Below are 19,215 nucleotides of genomic sequence, written 5' to 3'. Positions count from 1 at the left end.
CCCGCACACTGCGGGCCGCATACTCTGGCTCGCCCCGCATATACGTTGGCTCGCGGGCTGGCCCGCTTTTTTTTTTAATTTTTTTTATGATAAAACTTTCAATGTTTAAAAATTGGGAAACTTTAAGAAGTTCACAAAATTAAGTAAAGACTTTGGGAAATTAGATGATAAATTGATAATTCAACATTTTCATCATATTCATACTATGACATACACAATGTATTCTTTAAATTTTAGCACATTAAAAATTACATAATACTTGTCTTTTCCAGTTATACAAGAATTTGAAACGTTAATACAAGAGTCCATAAAAGAAGTAATTAATATAGACAAGTGCAAGTTTTTTTTTTTAATTTTATGCGAGCTTGCGGGTCGGGTCCGCGCGGGCCTGCGGGCTCACTACCCTGGCCCGCCCCGGGTTTTTTATGCGGGCCCGCGGGCCGGGCCCTAATTGCCATCCCTACGTGGTAATGTAATAGGTAGGGACAAAATTGAAAAATAAAAAGTATTTTAATCATTAAAAAAAATTGGGACAAAATTGAATCAGATACACATAAGTAGGGACTAAATTGAATCACGAAGACATGGGTGGAGACTAAATTGAAATCAACACAATAACATTTGGTAGTGACACTGATATATGACATTACATTACCACGTGACACTAACAATGTCACATGTTACACTAGGACATGACATTTTTTTTTGCAAAAAAAAAATTTAAGAAAATTAAAAAAAAAAATCACAGACTGACACGTGGTACGTCGTTAACGACATTAATAATTTTTGTCTAAAAAGAACATAATTGAAATACTTTTTCAAAAGTTAGGATACAATTAACATTTTTTTTAAATCAAGTACCATATTAACACACCTTTACCAAGGTGGATATCTTCTAAGTAATTAAAACTAAAGAGTTACTTTATGTAATGTAAATGTTGTTGAAAATAATATACCATTGAGATATTATATAGAATACCTGGTATGCATAATTCTTTCTCTTCGTTCTCGGCTTTTCCTGCCAACAGTTTATATGAATGTAATAAAACAAATTCTTATAAAAGTATCTTGATATAAGGTAAAAAATCTTAAATTTAAAATTGTGAAACATAAATAAAGTTACAAACTTTAATGTTAATAAAATATAACAAATTGATTTAAGTTGTGAAAATTTGGGATGTTAGTTAAAGATGATAAAAATGTAACTTATTTAAAAACTTTTGCTCGGAAGCAAAACATTTAAGAAAATCTTAAAATAAAGTGATATTAACTGAACAATTAAAAACTTAAAAATATCGAAGATCTTAACTTTTTTAGAAAAATAAAACAAAAATAAATTTATATTTTAGTGAAGATATTAATAATGTAATTTTTTTTTTTCAAATACAGACATTGTTTTTAAAATTACACTGGTAAAATTTAGTTACTGATACCATTTATTATTATTATTATTATTATTATTATTATTATTATTATTATTATTATTATTATTATACTATTGTTAAAAAGCACTTTTTAAAACTAAAGTTACTTGAAGATTATTTATAATTATATTAACAGATAAATTGAATAATTGTTCAGTTTATGTGTTGATATTAAAAAAAATAAAATATTTAATTGTATAATATTGATTAATAATTGCATCTTTAATATAAAAACAAGATTTGATAAATAGTACTTAAGTAAACTTTAATATTCTTCTTTCAACATCAATTTCTTCATATCATTTTTTAATTGGATTTGAAGTTTTCTTTAGGTGTTGGGATTGGATTTGAATCTTAATCTAACGATTTCTTTTTTACCTAATAAAAGCATTAATATTTTATGCAAATGAAAATTCTATAATGACCATATAGTTAAAGTCAAACTATTTTTTTAATATTTTAAATATACTTCGTAATCACGACAAAAATATGGTTCTGTGAATACGATTTCCGAATGAAATTATCAACTTTGTTATATAAAAAATATATACAATCTTTAATAAAAAAAACTCATTTTTAACTGTAATCTTATTTGAGGTAATTAAATTTTAAATATTTTGTAAATTCAAGTATTTTTACTTAAATTTATATTAAAAATTATTTAATTAATTATTAAAATATATTTTATTTTCATCTAAATATTATGATATCTAATTATGTCATTAACGGGATAATATAATTGCTATTTCGCATTTCATGTTTCCAACTTATTAATCAATTGGTATTTTTCCTTTTTATTACACAATTAAAAAGAAAGAAACAGATTCACCAACAAATTAAAAGAAATTAAAAAAAGTAACAATTACGTCATTCATAACAAAAAAAATCTTTAAAAACAAAATAATTACACAGAAATGGAACAATATTTTAAATATTCAATAAAATAATATAAATTTGAATAAATATTAAAATTTAATTAAGACTATTTATTTTTATTAAAATACAATAATTCATTATTGATAAAGTTTGTAAAGCTTTATTGACTTAATTAATGTTAACCTTTGAGAGGACAGTGGTGGTCAATTTCTTGATAGCTTTTTTGTTTTCTAGTCCATTTAAACAAAATTTGTAACAATCAAAGCATTAAATTCTTATGAAAGGAATCAAAAATCAACTAACTTTCCTTTTAAAAATAGTCTATTTATAATTGAAGAAATCATACTCCATCAAAATAGATATCTAGTGTAAAATTCAGTAAAATAAAAACTTTAATTTTCTTTTTGTATAAATGTTATCTTTTCTCAATCTAAAACTTGTATTAATTTGTAAAACAAAATTTCATAAATTAAATGTTTCATTACATTAATTTTTAAAATAAATTGAGTATGTAAAATAAACTGTTTTGTAAGATTGATATTAAATGTAAGATAGTCCTCTAAAATCATTATTTTACTCTGAAAAGGCAGTGTAGCTGTTTTTGTTGACTGGTATAAGGTAGATGTTTAAAGTAATATGATCTCTCCATATAGTTTTCTAAACTTTATGTTAATCAAATTATCTTTCTGTTTTTACTATAATAATATGTTGTTTTGAAGTATTCTCGTTTTTTTTAATAGGTCTATTGTTTGTTGTTTATTCTATTCGTTCGGCAATTTTTCATTAAAATTCTCTAATTATTTTGGTTAGTTTCTCCTTCCTTCTTGTAAAACTTACAAACTTAAATTTTAATTTTTAAAATTAAATTTCTACTACTACTATTATTATAATAATAATAATAATAATAATAATAATATTATTATTATTATTATTATTATGTAAATGGTACTTATTCTTATAGGATTGAAACACATCACAAAGATTTAGCTTCCGTCTTTTGTTTTACTTTTCAAACTTTTTGTTGAGATGTTTTCAAATCTGGGTCTAGTCCAAACTGGGAAGGGATGTGTACGTAGAAGACAATCCACTCTGATACTCAAGTCAGGGGTAAGCAAAACTGATAAAAATGTCGCATTAATAAATACCTAATTACTTACCTTGAAAATTGTACACGTTTATACTATAATTATGGGCTCTTACTTGGGTGGATCCGGTACATGTGGATAATCATCATAATTAACCTGCCTAATGATATGTTAATATGTTTTAGTCCCCAACCTTTGCTAGCTCACACTTAATGTCGATATCAACTTGGTCATTGTAAGTGCTTGTGAATGACGAATTTTCACCAAAATTTTTAGCGGAACCAAAATAATATACTCAAAATTTATATATTTACTATTGTTGTGACTAATTCAATAAAAATGAATACATAATCTAGTATATTTATAATTATCAAAGAAATTACACATATTTTAAAGAATGTCTATCATTTTTTCATATTTTTGAACTCATGGTAATTGAATTATAATTAAATTTTTCAGTTAACTTTTTTCGATGTAAATAACCATATTATCTGCAAAATATTTATCTTCCATTTTATTAACGTGCATTTGATTTAAAAAATATTCACAAGCTTTCATTTCATTGTTATGCGATAAGCAACCATATTATCATGTTTTCATCTTCACCGGTAGTTTCTCTATCAATTTTAAAAAATAAATTTATTCTTTTATTTTTAATTAATATACCTATTTAAAAAATAAGTTTAAGACTAAAAAATATTTTATTATAATCTAATCAAAAGTTGAGAGACATAATTACTAAAAAAAACTATGATAATCAAGTTACAATTAAAAATTGATTATGAAAAATGACATAGTACATTGTTTCTTCTTCTATATTAATAAAAAATGAATATACAAAAAAGACATGAGATAAAAAATAATGTTAAATGTTAAACAAATAGTTTACCTTATTTATTTATTTAATTAATAATAAAAGAGAAAATATTAAAAAAATGAGGATAGAAATACTGATTTTATGTCAAACTTTTTTTTAGTAACAAAAGAAAATAAATAAGCATGAGAGAAGAATACAAAATATGAAAAACTCAAAAAACAATGGAAGAATACTTAATTAATTTATAAAAAATACAAACAATTTAAAAAATACTTAATTTCATTTTTATTAATTTTGAATATAATTTAATTTTAAAAAATACAAACAATTTAAAAAAATTAAAAATTTATATAATTTAAAAAAAATTAAATATAAAATAATGAAAAAAATAAAAAAAATTGGGGGAGGGGGGCCGTGGCCCCCGCCTGCCCCTTCTAACCCTCCGCCACTACTTGTGACTGCACGAGATGATCCTAGGTAGGTATGTGTCGAGATCATGATGAACCGAGATGATATCAAGGAGACCTGGGATAACTTTAGATGCATACGTTGAGATGGTCTTTGATGTATAGGTCCAGTGGTGGATCTTGACTACAAAATTTGGAGAGGCCAAAACAATATAATTATTTGATTATTAGATTGGATCATTAGTATAATGCTTCAAAAAAATAACTCATCTAACTGAACAATTTGATCATTAGTATAATACTTCAAAATATGTGTAGAAGTAAAATCTATCTTGTTTTCATCTTCACCAACAACTTCTCTTCTATTACTTTTAAAGAATAAATTTATGGTTTTATTCTTCATCAACATACTTTTAAAAAAATTAATATTAAAAAATAATTTATCATAATCTAATGAGAAATTGAGAGTCGTAATTATTAAAAGAAAAATATATTATAATCAAGTTACAAAATCGGTTTGAAAAAACACATAATACATTATTTTTTCTTCTATATTCATAAAAAATGAATATACAAAGTTCATGAAATAAAAATTAGGCTTAAATAGTCATTTGGTCCTAGTTTTGGTCAACTTTTTTCACTTTGGTCATACTTCTGAAATTGTTTTCAATTTGGTCTTACCTTTTGTTAAATTTTTTCAATTAACTCTTTTTCTTTAACTCCGTCTAAATTGTTAACAGAACAATGGCCAGCGTGGTTCTTTTGTGTGACGTGGATTGTTGTTCAGTGACATGTCCGTTTCCACTGTATGCATAAACCAGATGTTATAATTGAAAGTTAGGGTTTGTGTGTTCTTGAATTGTAGTTGTCTTCCATCCATCTTCAGCGGAAAAGGAATGTCTCGTGGGACATCTTCCTCTTCTTGCAATAGTTGGGTTCACCGAACTTGCAATTCATGCCATGGTGGTTCTAGGGTTTCAGGCTTACCCCCAATTTGCGGTTACAGAGACATTGCAGTGGTGCGCATAGCTAGAAAAAAACAACTACAAATTAAAATAATCTATCGAATGCATAAACAAAAGCGTCAATAAACCCTAATCATCAACACTAATCACAATCAATAGTCAGCAAAAATCAAACCCTAAAGCAAAATCTACCTCCGCGATGAACACCTTCAACCCTCTGCGAACGATTCTTCAACGATCAGCGTCAATATTGGATGGCAAAAATTGATCTGAGATGGTCAATTGAAGGATATTCCCAAATCGAAGAACAAATCCCCAATTCGAAACCAAATCCCCAATTCCACAAACACAACCCTAAACCCAATTCAATTAACCATAAACCCTAAATGATTCTGCAATTACAATTAAATGACCAACACAGTGAAATAACAGACACGTCACTGAACAGTGCTCCACGTCACACAAAATAACCACATTGGCCATTGTTCCGTTGACCATTTAGACGGAGTTAACGAAAAGGAGTTAATTGAAAAAAATTAACGAAAGGTAGGACCAAATTGAAAATAATTTCAAAAGTAGGACCAAAGTGAAAAAAGTCAACCAAAACTAGGACCAAATGACTATTTAAGCCTAAAAATTAATGTTAATAACTATTAAACTATTAGTTCATTTTCAAGTGAGACAAGAGAGTTACCTTTTTTTCTTCAAGAAAGGAAGAGAACAAATGACAAATGAGAGCAAAAGTAATGAGTTTGTGTCTAACTTCTTTTTTTCTTAAAAAAACAAAAAGAAAACATATGAGACTGAAAGATGAGTACAAGTTTGTGAAAACCTAAAAAGACAATGAGAAATAAAATAAAAAATATCTTAATAAATATTTGTTTTAATTAGTATTTTGGTTTTTGTTTCCAAAAATGTAAGTTGGTCCTCAAGTTGATTTATTCTCAATTGGTTCCAATTTTTTAGTCGAAATTTGACATTTTTTTGACAAAAATAAAGACAAAAAAAATAATTAAACCTAAATATTTTTACTCTTTATTATATTTAATTTTATATTTTATTATTTATTAAGTATTATGCTTTATAAAAAAATTAAAAAGATAATTTAAATTTCTATCAATTTTTAAAATACATTACTTATAATTTAAAAAATTTCAAAATTTTAAAAATATATATAATTAAAAAAATCAAAAGTATATACATAATTAAAAAATAAATAAAAAATATTTTGGGAGGGCCACGGTCCCTCCCTGCTCCATATACAATTCGCCACTGTATAGGCCAAGATGGTCTTGAATACATGTATAAGTCGAGATGGTCTCAAATACATGTATTATGGGACTAGTCTAATTTAAAACATGGTTATGTTAATAAATTTGTATAAAAGGTAAAATTTTAACATTCAACTATTAAATTATAGGTTTAAATTGTTATAATTATTCATATCAAATTTTATTAAAATTTAAGAATAATTACAAAATGATGAAATAATTTATATTTAATACTTTTTAATAAATATACATATTATATATATATATATATATATATATATATATATATATATATATATATGCATTGGTATTAAATAACTTCAAAATAATAATAATTTTTTTATATGTGATTTAAATTATAGATGCAAGTAACTAGTAAATATCTAATAGTAGAAGTAGGTTTTATAAATGATGTTCAATTATGGTATTATTAAAAGTTTGAGTTATAAATATAAAATCAATTAAGTGAAGTTCATTTTATAAAAGCTAACTTCTCTTTAAAAAATACCATTTTCTCCCTTTCTCTATACATTTTTTAAGATTTTGACCAGTACATCCATCAATTTGAAGATCAAAGTGCATCATAAGAGTATTGTTAGAGAATATTATAATCTTATCTGATCAAATCTTAATCATAATAAGTTTACCTTTTGCCTTTTCCTTGAGCCTTTTTGAGAATCAGCTTGTAAGGGATGTTGGATTGATACATGTGTCAAAAAGGGGTTCAACATGAACTTTTATTCAATTAGGATTACTAAGGTGTGTTCAAATCTTTTATCAGAGTTTTCTTTGTACAAATACATTATCTTGTGTGAGATAAATTTGTGGAACTTTATGAGAAAATGGTTCAAATTCAGGTAAGGGAAACTAACTATTTAATTTGATTATTTTATTATGTTGTGCTTGACTGAGTTGATGATGTGAAATATATCTCTAATAATTTATCATGTGTAGTATTGTTGATTGTTTTGTTGAGAATGAATTTATATGTGAGTTGAATGATTATATTTGATTGATGAATAATTTGTTGATAGGTATATTAGTTTGGTAAATTGACTCATGTACTATATTTTAAAAATAAAAAGCATCTACTGAGACTTGAAAAAAAAAAGGATAAGACACCAATTGAGACCAATATATCATATCAATAAAATCCATCATATTTATAAGTTATGTAGATGAAACACTTAAAGGACAATACACTAAGTAAATAAGCTAGCTGTTGAAAGTTAAAAATTGAAATTTCAGAGATATATATGGATGATAAATTTGTTAGGCAAGCCATCATCCATTAAGCGAGAGTAAAAAATTTAAACTTTAGAAAACTTTAGACGATACACTTGTTGAACAAGTCTAATGGAAATGGCTTCCAAGGATATAAGTAGTTGAGTTAATAGTATTATCACGAAAATAAATTTCATAGAATCCAAAAATCTCTGTTAAAATAGATCTATCTAATATAACCCAACCAAGAGGGGGTGAATTGGTTATTCAATTTTTTACTGATTTTGAATGAATCTTGAAAGTTTCTTTAATATTTATAACTCCAAATAACCAATTTTCCAGTTCTGTATTAATGGACTGATTAAAAAAATTAGGAAAGGCATAAAAGATGAGAGAAACAAAGAACACAATAATTTTTATACTGGTTCGATTCAAGATGAATCTACGTCCAGTCTTCTCCTAAGTAACCCACTTATGAGGATTCCATTAAATCAATAGAGTTACAAGAATTACAAGAACATCTATATAATTCAAGACCCTAAAGACTAAGGAGCTTGATCTACAAATCAAAAACTTTCCCTAGATGCAATGCATCCACACAATTGCACCTAGACAAAGAAGCAAGGAACGAATACACCTAATGGATGTGCAGATTTATCACTTGATACTAGATCCAAGCTTGACCCTCCAAGATTGAGTTCATCATCAATCCTCTTGAATATCCAAATGAATGATCTCCAAGAAAACAAGAACTCTGTGAATCTTAATCTCATAAAGAAATTTCTCAGTTCGTCTCTCAGTAATTCAGTTATTTCTTCTTTATTAAAAATGATTTCAAAATTGTTTTTATATCAGAGTTATGCTGTTGTAATTAGTAGATTAGGAATTTACCTAATAGATTATCATGGGTGTATTTTCACTGCATAAGTGCAGTATCCTCATATAATCCATTAGTTAAGTATCAAATCAATTAACGAGTTTTGCATTTAACACATTCAAGAGTTTGATAACTGATTTAATTTAATTCAATTTTATTTTACCTAATGCAAGTCTCACGCAAATTATAATATAAACTGTCTATTTTAATATAGGTTTTGAAAAAGTAAAATTCAAATAAAATATTTAACTGAAAAAGTTAAAGAATAATTGTTATTGGTTTATGGTAGGCAAGATTTGAAAAGCTCCAAAAGCTATTCTTAGTTAGAGTTTGTTATTTTGTAAAAAAAAAAAAAAACTAACGTAGCGTCAAATCAATTAGAAAATGTGGGTTATTTACTATAGTTTTTCTATACTAGATTATTGGTAGAGAAAATTTATCAATTTAGCTCGTGATTATTTTTTACCAAAATTACCTTTAATAGAATACCACATTTTAATTATTTTTTCTTATATATTAAACTTAAACTCGAAATCTTATGTAAGGACACTAAATTCATTCAAACGTGTTTTAATTTTCTTTTAAATATCCAAAGATTAGTTCTCCCGCTAATTTTAAATTCCAGTCTACATTACCCAAACCATGTTCTTGTAAAGAGTCAATTAAACCACTTGAAAAAAAAATGTAAAATAAAAAAACTAAAAACTAACAGAAAATAAATAAAAAAACTTAAAAAATTAGAAAGTCAAAATTCCTCTACTTATCATGCCCTCCTTTTACTAAAAAAATAAACTTGGAAATTTTTGTTGGTAGGTGTGTACTAGTGAATTTTTTAGTTGATTTAGTATGAAATGTATAGACATAGTAGTGAAGTATTGACGTGGCTATAAAGGCATGCATGAATTGGTTTTTTGTTGACTTTGTGTTGGTCAATTTTGCTACCATGTGAATGTGTGTTAGTTTTATTTATTTTTTGCTAAATATATCTTTGAAACAATGATTAATATAACACCTAATCTCATGAATAACGTTGCACTTTGTATGCAATTATTTCCCTTTTTGTCAACGTGAATCTTAATGTTTTTCCCACTTGACCCTATAAAAGGGTACATGTCTTTAGAACAGTACAAAATAATTATTGTAACTGTTCCTTAAAATTCAATTGTCCTTAACAAGCTTGTTCACCCTAGCACGATACTTCTATTTGAATGGATAATAGAATTAAAATAAATTTAGAAATATCTATCTCATACTTTAAAAGGAAACAAACATTTAAGTTCAGATGTTTTATTTATTATTAGTAACCATCATTATGCAAAATAAATTTAATTACTTTTTAAATAAATAAAAAATTATAACTTGATCTTAATGTAAAATTGCACCATCCAAATTTTTTTCTTTTTGGGAATAAAAATATATTTTGAATCATATTAGAATATTGCAGAAGATTTTTTCTGCACCTCAAAAATTTTAAATTCTAAATATACTCTTAGATCATTTAATCATTGTAATGTTGGTATCGCGCACTGGAATGTTTAAGCGTTTGGACAAAAATCAAGAGGGAGTGAATTGGTTTTAATTAATAAAATTAATACTTTAAAACTTTTCCAAAATTTTATCGATTAAATTAAATATTAATTTCTTTAAACACAATAATAGATGAAATAAGAGATAGAGAAGAAGATTGAACACAAGTATTTATACTGGTTCAGATCAAAAGATCCTACGTCCAGTTGTTAATCTCTTCAAATAAAGAGATTAACTAAATCACTAACAAATATCAGATTACAATAGGATAATGAAAGAGTAAGGAAAGAAAACACCTCTCTTGAACACACAAGAGAGGAACACCTTTCTCTGAATCACATAGAGAACCTTGACCTTAGCCTTCCTAGCAATAGCAACAACACTCAATCTCCCAGAAAACCTCTCAAGAAAAGTTATCGCTCTACCCACACTAGGTTTTTCAAAGCTTCTTTTGAGAACACTCAAAGAACTTTCTTTGCAGTCACAACACTAGCACTCTAGCTTCTCAAAAAGGTAAGTTAGAAGTAACTCTGATGTTCCTTAAATAGGGGTTCCAAAAATTAGGTTAAAAACTGAACAGTCGCGCTCAACTGATCAAGATAATCGATTATCACTAGTGATAATCGATTATTCTAGTGCATTTTCTGAAAACAAGGTTTTGAGCAGATAATCGATTATCAGAGGTGATAATCGATTATTCCAGTGCTATCCTAAAAAAATTGACTCAGCTCAGGATAATCGATTATCCTAAGTGATAATCGATTATCACATTGGTTTTTCGAGAAATTATAGATTTTTGATCTTTGCATGTTGATTCTAACTAATCTAATTACTATTTACAAGATAGCTTTAAACATAAAAATACATGTTCTTCAAATTGACTTCTAGATGGCTTTTAGGCTTCTTTTATCATCATCAAAATCTTGCTTCAGCATTAGACTTGTATTTGCTTTTGCCAACAATCTCTCCCTTTTTGATGATGATCAAAACAATATGTTTAAAGTATCTGTAATCAAAAAATCTCACAAATAGATTTGTTAGTAGCACTGTTTGGTTTAAACTTTTAAACTTTTTCTCCCCCTGTTTTGATCATTTGAAAAAAGTTTAAGAGAAAAGCTCCCCCTCAATTAGACAATGGTAAATAAAATGACTTTTATTGAGAAATAATAACAATGGTAAACACTTTACAATAGCAATAAAAATAATAACAATGATGTAGACATTTAAAATTCTTGACTCATGTCATGTTCTTCATCATATTTGTCAAACTCATGTTCTAGATTAGAAGTCCTAGAATCTAGTCCTCTAATTAAACCAATGACTTCTTCATGTCGGGTAATGGAGATGAGAAAGAATTCTTCAAGTCTCTGGTTTAGGTTTAAAATGTGATCCTCTAAAGAAAAGGATGAGCCACCAACCCCACTTGATGAGCCAATATTGCTGTCAACAGGAGGGATATGAGTAGTGGGAGGATTCTCTTCTTCTTCATGGTCCGAGGGAGGCATATCATCCTTGTGAATGTAAGTATTCCCAAAAGGAATAAATTTCATTTGCTTCAAGGAATTTTCTGCAATTTTGTTTGCATTAGTGGTGTTATGAGATTGTTCATCGGAGACGTTGATGCCCTTGTACTCACAAATGCGAGAGATTAGCAAAGAATATGGGAGTGGATATTGAGGCAATCGCTTGGCTTTGAGCATTGTGTCAAGGATAATGTTTGGCCAATGGATAGGAATGTGATTGAGCATAGCATAAATAATCATGAGATCAACTTCACTGCATTGTGCATGATTTGTACCATGTGGACATAGAATCCAGACAATAAGATAGTGAAGTAGACGCTCATCAACCTTGAGAGGTCCTGCTAGCAATTGTCGGCCTATTTCTTGATCTGGTCTTCGCATAAATGATCTATAGGCAAATATTCTGTTGAATCCTTCAATGCCAACAATGGGGATTGGAGATGTGTCATCATGAATGGGAAATTGAGCAACATTTTCCCAAATATCATCATCCAGAATGATGTCGACACCTTTCACTTTTGTAAACCCCACTCCATCTCTGAATTTGTAGTTGAAGTAGAAGGCCCGTACCAGATCAGGGTAATAGGTGCCCTGCATCTCTGTGAAGAATTTGACCCTTTGTTCAGCAAGAAAGGCAGGGATTGTAAAATGCCGATTTACAAACCATTGAGATTTGATGAATTTTGGAGTGATAAGAGGCTTGTCTTTCCATAGAGTGATGAATTCAGATATTATATCTTCATCTGAAATCCAGCCTTCAATGGAGGCAGTCCTAGGTGCAGTTGAGGGTTGAGGGTTGAGGGTTGAGGGGCACGAGATGCAGTTCTTCTGCGGGTAGGAATCTTCCTACGAGAAGCTTCAACCATTGTTTAAGTGGAGGAGAAGAAAGCTTTGAGAGTTTTTGAAAAAATGAGAGGTTCTTGAGTTTGTGAGGTGAGAAAAGAGAGTACCAGAGACCAAAATGGCTTATCTTTATAGAGAAATGTCTCTAACGACCATATACACGAATTTTAATGTAAATCTAGTCGTTACAATGGCTAGTTTTTGAAATAAATTGGTCCAACGACGTGTAATAATCGATTATCTGAAAGTGATAATCGATTATTGTTTCAAAAGCTGTGTAAAACATGAATCCTGACGAACTGATAATCGATTATCCTAAGTGATAATCGATTATTCCAGAGTTGTTTTGATACTTGGCTCAAAATTAATGATAATCGATTATTCCATAATTGTTTGGGATTTTAAGAGAGACTGATAATCGATTATTTGACATTGATAATTGATTATTGATGATATTTTTCGTATTTTTGAGGGAAATTGAGTTTTTGGCACTTTAAGAGATCTCTAATATGCCTAAGTCTCTTCTTAGTTCATAAAATCTATCTTTAGCTAATGGTTTGGTAAGGATATCAGCTAATTGATGCTTTGTATCTACGTATTCTATCTCATAGTTCCCTTTATTTATATGATCTCTTAGGAAGTGATGTCTTATTTCAATGTGCTTTGTCCTAGAGTGCATTATGGGATTTTTTGGTTAAGTTAATAGCACTGGTATTATCACATTTCAGAGGTATATGATTTAGAAAGATATTATAGTCTTCTAATTGTTGTTTCATCCAAAGAATTTGAGCACAGCAGTTTCCAACTGCTATGTATCCAGCCTCTGTAGTTGACAAAGCCACACAAGCTTGTTTCTTAGAGTGCCAAGATACTAATGAACTTCCTAAGAGGTGACAAGTACCACTAGTACTTTTTCTATCTATTTTACAACCACCATAATCAGCATCTGAATAGCCTATCAAACTAGGAGATGCTCCTGAAGGGTACCAAAGTCCAAAGCATACAGTTCCTTTTAAATATTTTAAGATTCTTTTCACAGCAGTAAGATGTGATTCTTTTGGATTGGCTTGAAAACGAGCACACACACATACAGATTGCATAATGTTAGGCCTACTTGCAGTAAGATATAACAAAGAACCTATCATGCTTCTAAACATAGTCTGATTTACCTCTATTCTTGATTCATCTTTGTCTAAATAGCATGAGGTTCCCATAGGAGTACTTGCTTCTTTAGCAGTATCCATTCCAAATTTCTTAAGTACTTCTTTACAATACTTAGATTGAGAAATGAAAGTTTCATTTTCCATTTGCTTAATTTGTAGACCTAAAAAGAATGTCAATTCTCCCATCATTGACATTTCAAATTCTCCCTGCATTATACTTGCAAAGCCCTTACATAGAGAACTATCAGTAGACCTAAATATTATGTCATCTACATAAATCTGAACTAGCAAAATATGCTCATATACTCTTTTAATAAATAAAGTTAGATCAATTTTACCTCTTTCAAAATTATTTTCTAACAAAAATGTACTTAATCGTTCATACCAAGATCTAGGTGCTTGTTTTAATCCATACATTGCTTTCTTCAATTTATAAATGTGATTAGGAAACTTATAGTCTTCAAAGCCAGGTGGCTGTTCAACATACACATTTTCTTTAATAAATCCATTTAAGAAAGCACTTTTGACATCCATCTGATACAGTTTAAATTTCATGAGAGAAACATAAGTAAGAAGTAAACGTATAGCTTCTAACTTGGCAACTGGAGCATATGTCTCATCATAATCTATACCTTCTTCTTGTTTGTATCCCTTTACTACAAGTCTGTCTTTGTTTTTAGTGATGTTTCCATCTTCATCCAGCTTGTTTCTGAACACCCACTTTGTTCCTATGACTTGGTGTGAATCATCCCTAGGAATGAGTTGCCAAACTTCATTCCTTTCAAATTGATTCAACTGTTCTTGCATTGCTATACACCATTGATCATCTTGAAGAGCTTCTTCTACATTTTTGGGTTCTATCTGTGAAACAAAAGCAATAGTCATACAAAAATTTGACATATTTCTAGTTACTACTCCCTTTGATATATCTCCAATGACATTTTCCAAAGACAATCCTCTAGGTGATTTCCATCTTTTGGCAAGATCTTCAGGTTCGGCCAATGGATTCTCATTTAGGTACATCTCATCAAGAGCTTCTTTAAAATATTCTTCATCACCTGCATTTGTTTTAATTGACTCAAGAGGATTCTCTTCAAGGTCCACAATTTCATAAAAAACAACATGCATAGATTCTTCTACATTCAAAGTTCTTCTATTAAAAACTCTATAGGCTTTACTAGTTAATGAATATCCTAAGAAAATAGCTTCATCTGCTTTAGAGTCAAATTTACCCAGATTTTCTTTTCCATTGTTTAGGACAAAACATTTGCATCCAAATATTTTTAAATGTCCTACATTAGGCTTTCTTCCTTTAAACAATTCATAGAGGGTAATTTTCAAAATTGGTCTAATGAGCATTCTATTTAATACATAACAAGTCGTGCTCACAATATCAGCCCAAAAATATTTAGGCACATCATATTCGTTCAACATTGTGCAAGCTAATTCTTCTAAGGATCTATTTTTCCTTTCTACAACTCCATTTTGTTGAGGAGTTCTAGGTGCAGAAAAATTATGCATAATGCCGTTTTCTTCACAAAAGTTTTCAAATAATTTATTTTGAAATTCTCCACCATGATCACTTCTCAAAACTTTAATTTTCAAATCTTTTTCATTTTGAATCACTTTTGTAAATTTCTTAAAAGCTTTAAAGGCCTCACTTTTTAGTGTGAGAAAGAAGGTCCATGTATATCTTGAGTAATCATCAACAATAACAAGAGCATAATAATTTCCCCCAAAACTTTTTGTCCTTAAAGGACCAAACAAATCCATATGCAACAATTCTAAAGGCTTTGATGTAGAAATCACATTTTTTGAATGAAATGATGATTTTACTTGTTTTCCTTTTTGACATGCATCACATAGTTTATATTTTTCAAACTTTATTTTTGGCAATCCAATTACTAATTCTTTAGAAATTAGTTTGTTTAATTGTTGCATGTGAATATGAGCAGCTTGTTTATGCCACAACCAAGGATTTTCTTCTTTAACAACCAAACAAGTTATATCACTAGATGATGCAGTATCAAGATCAATCAAGTAAATGTTATTGTGTCTCATACCTTTTAAGGATACTTCTTTGGAGTCCTTTTGATGAGTGCAAAAGTCACTCTCAAATATTACTTTGAGTCCTTTATCACATAATTGGCTTATGTTGAGAAGATTGTGCTTTAGTCCTTCAACATACAGTACATCCTTGATCTCTAAAGTATTTCCTCCACCTACATCTCCCGTTCCAAGTATTTTTCCCTTGTTGTTATCCTCATATGTAACAAATCCTTGTTCCTTTCTTTTAAAGTTCTTAAACTTCTTTTTGTCTCCAGTCATGTGTCTTGAACAACCACTGTCAAGATACCACACTGATCTTATAGATTTAGAAGTCATCTGCAAAATAAGGAAACAATTCATTTAGGTCCCCAACAACTTGTTTGGGTCCTTGGGGTTAGAAGAAAAATATCTACTTATGAACAAGCACCCAATGATACTTCCCATTTGGAACACCAAAATGTTTAATATTGCATTTATTTGAAGTATGACTCTTTTTCATGCAATAAAAACATGTAGCAGTACATGCATATGTATTCATAGAACGAGACGTTCCTTTTTCTACCCAAACTCTACGAGTTCTTTTAGTTTTATTTTTAAAATTATGATTATGAGCATGCTTGGTCTTATTTGGATTTTTCTTGAGATCAAATTTTTCACAGTTTTTATTTTCTAAGGCATCTTCAAGATGTTTTTTCCAAAATACATATATCAAACATGTAACTTTTACATGAAGCACATTCAACAGTTTCTTTTTCTTCATTTTCTAATATTGAAATTTTATTTTTCAGAAATTCTTCTTCTTTAAAAGATTTTTCAAATTTACTTTGCAAATCTTTAAAATCAGATTTTAACTTTTTATGAGCAGTATCCAATTTACTATATTTAACAAGTAATTGTTGAAAAGCATCATACATATCATCATAGTCATTTTCATTGCAAGTAGAATTTACCTCAAAGTCAGAATCATCATGATTAGCCATCAAACATATATTTGCTTCTTCATTATCAGAATCGCTAGAATTTGATGAGCTTGAGGCATTGTCTTCCCATGCTATGTATGCCTTCTTTTTAAAGAATTTTCTGCCCTTCTTTTCTTCACTTTTTTTGACAAAACCACCTAATAAAACTGTAAGAAAGGGTATTTTTGAGATTCTCGTAGTATTGAAGGTGCATTAGAGAAAGAGAGGGAGTACAATAAGCAAAAACCTAAAAAGTTGAGGACCATGTCTTTTGAAATTCCATATTTCTTCGTGTATCTAGAAAAGTCCAGATTAGGTATGAGTCACAAACATTTTAGATTGTGTAACACGAAAATTCATTCCTTGTGCAATCCGAAAATTCATAAATATATACCGGATTACATAATTTAAAGATGTATTCGAATTGTATAATTCAAAATATATTTTCAAATTGTTTAATTTCCAATATATATTTAAATTATGTAATTTAGAAATTTATTTTGGATTGTGTAATTTATAAATATATTTATATAATTTTTAAATGTATTAAGAACTGTAAAATTCAAAATGTATTTCCCAACTACGCATTTTATAAATACATTAACATTTTGTAATCTGAAAAAAAAATACATTTCCAGACTGTGAAATTCAAAAATCCAAAATACATTTTTGAATTACAAATCTAAAATGTACTTCTAAATTCAAAATTATATTCAAATTTTAAATTTTAAATACATTTTGCATTGTACAATAAAAAAGAATTCAAATTCTGTAATGTAAAAATTTAAACCTTAAATCATAAATCATACACCATAAAAACCAAAACTTTTCCAACATGTTCATTGATGTATGAAGAAGGCACAGGATACAGGAACAAATTCCTGTAACGAAGTGTTTGTCTCAGTTTTAACTTGTTAGCATTTTAAAACAAAGAAGAAAAAAAAGTTAAATATGTTTTTAGTCCGTTAACTTTCAGTAAATTTTGAAATTAGTTTATCTCGAAACTTCGGATCAATTTAGTCATTCATCTTTTGAAATACGTGGATTTAGTCCTGTTAATCAAATTTTGTTAGGTTTATTTGATGTTTCGTACGCATTTCACAATTGTATTTGAGTTGTTTATATTGTTTGACACATTTTTGTTTTAATTTTAAGTCAAATATTATTATGAAACACACTTAAAATATCAAATAAACTTAACAATATTTGATTAAAAAGATTAGATCCACGTATTTTGAGAAATGAAGGACTAAATTAATCTAAAATTTCAAAAATGACTAAATCTAAAATTCACTGACTAAAAACATATTTAACCCGAAAAAAAAGTCTAATAGAAAGTGAGGCTGCACTGAATTCTATATTCTTATATAGAATAAAGGTTTGGCAATTTTTTTTTTAAATTTATAGCAATAATTTAATATTCATTTATTTATTTTTAATTTAATGCGATTTTTATATTTTTTAAAGTTTAATGTGACTTTTTTTATATCACGTCATTTTTTTTTTCATTTTGTCTCTGCATTAGACAATAACCACGTAAAAATAGTAGATATATTAATAGATATATGTGTGGTTAATACTGATATAACATAAAGAATGAACTATGTTGAATCTTTTTAAAAAAACATAAAAAACACATTGAATAAAAAATAAATAAAGAAAAAATATTAAATCCTTATTAAAAATATAAGGACCTAAAATACTACTGAGACTAGAATAAACCTTAATTAGCAGTTCCAAATAACAATTCAGGGAGTTATTTTAAAAGAAAATTAAAATTATTCTTAAATAATAACAATTTTAAGATATTTATCTCTCACTGAACCGTGCATCTTATCCTAATCATATATTTTGGACGATCAATTTTAATTTTTAATACTTTTCAAATATACTTGTAATATAAATTTTAAATTTAATTGGACGAGTCCAAATTTTGTTTCTCAATTATTTGAAATAGCTCTCCTTTTACCTATTTACATACTTGATTTTCCTCTCCATTTATCTATTTCAAATTCAATTTAACATTTTCGTTTTTATTACTAAATTAAATTTTAATGATAAATTTTTAAAAAATAGTATTTCAATTTAAATTTTTTACCATTAATTAAAAATATAATTTACATGTTAAAAGTGTTTATTTCGTACAATTTTAATTATAGTATCATTTTATATGAAATATTTACTGTATAGAATTTAATTATATAA

General features: G+C 27.8%; 1 protein-coding gene across 1 annotated transcript; it reads right to left on the bottom strand.

The window, feature by feature from the left end:
* Positions 1-11,696: 11,696 nt before the first annotated feature.
* On the bottom strand, positions 11,697-18,234 carry LOC146884104 (uncharacterized). The gene is made up of 5 exons (XM_085665854.1): positions 17,002-18,234; positions 16,066-16,387; positions 14,418-15,060; positions 12,506-12,612; positions 11,697-12,409 (listed from the first exon to the last, which is right to left on the bottom strand). Exons 1-5 carry the CDS (start codon positions 17,029-17,031, stop codon positions 11,697-11,699), a joined length of 1,815 nt encoding a protein of 604 aa, XP_085521980.1. The 5' UTR covers positions 17,032-18,234.
* Positions 18,235-19,215: the final 981 nt, after the last annotated feature.

This window comes from Vigna unguiculata, chromosome 8 (genome assembly GCF_037176805.1).
Source record: "Vigna unguiculata cultivar grain cowpea cultivar isolate G323 ecotype 2 chromosome 8, ASM3717680v1, whole genome shotgun sequence".
NCBI lineage: Eukaryota > Viridiplantae > Streptophyta > Magnoliopsida > Fabales > Fabaceae > Vigna > Vigna unguiculata.
This window is presented reverse-complemented; position numbering and strand designations above follow the sequence as displayed.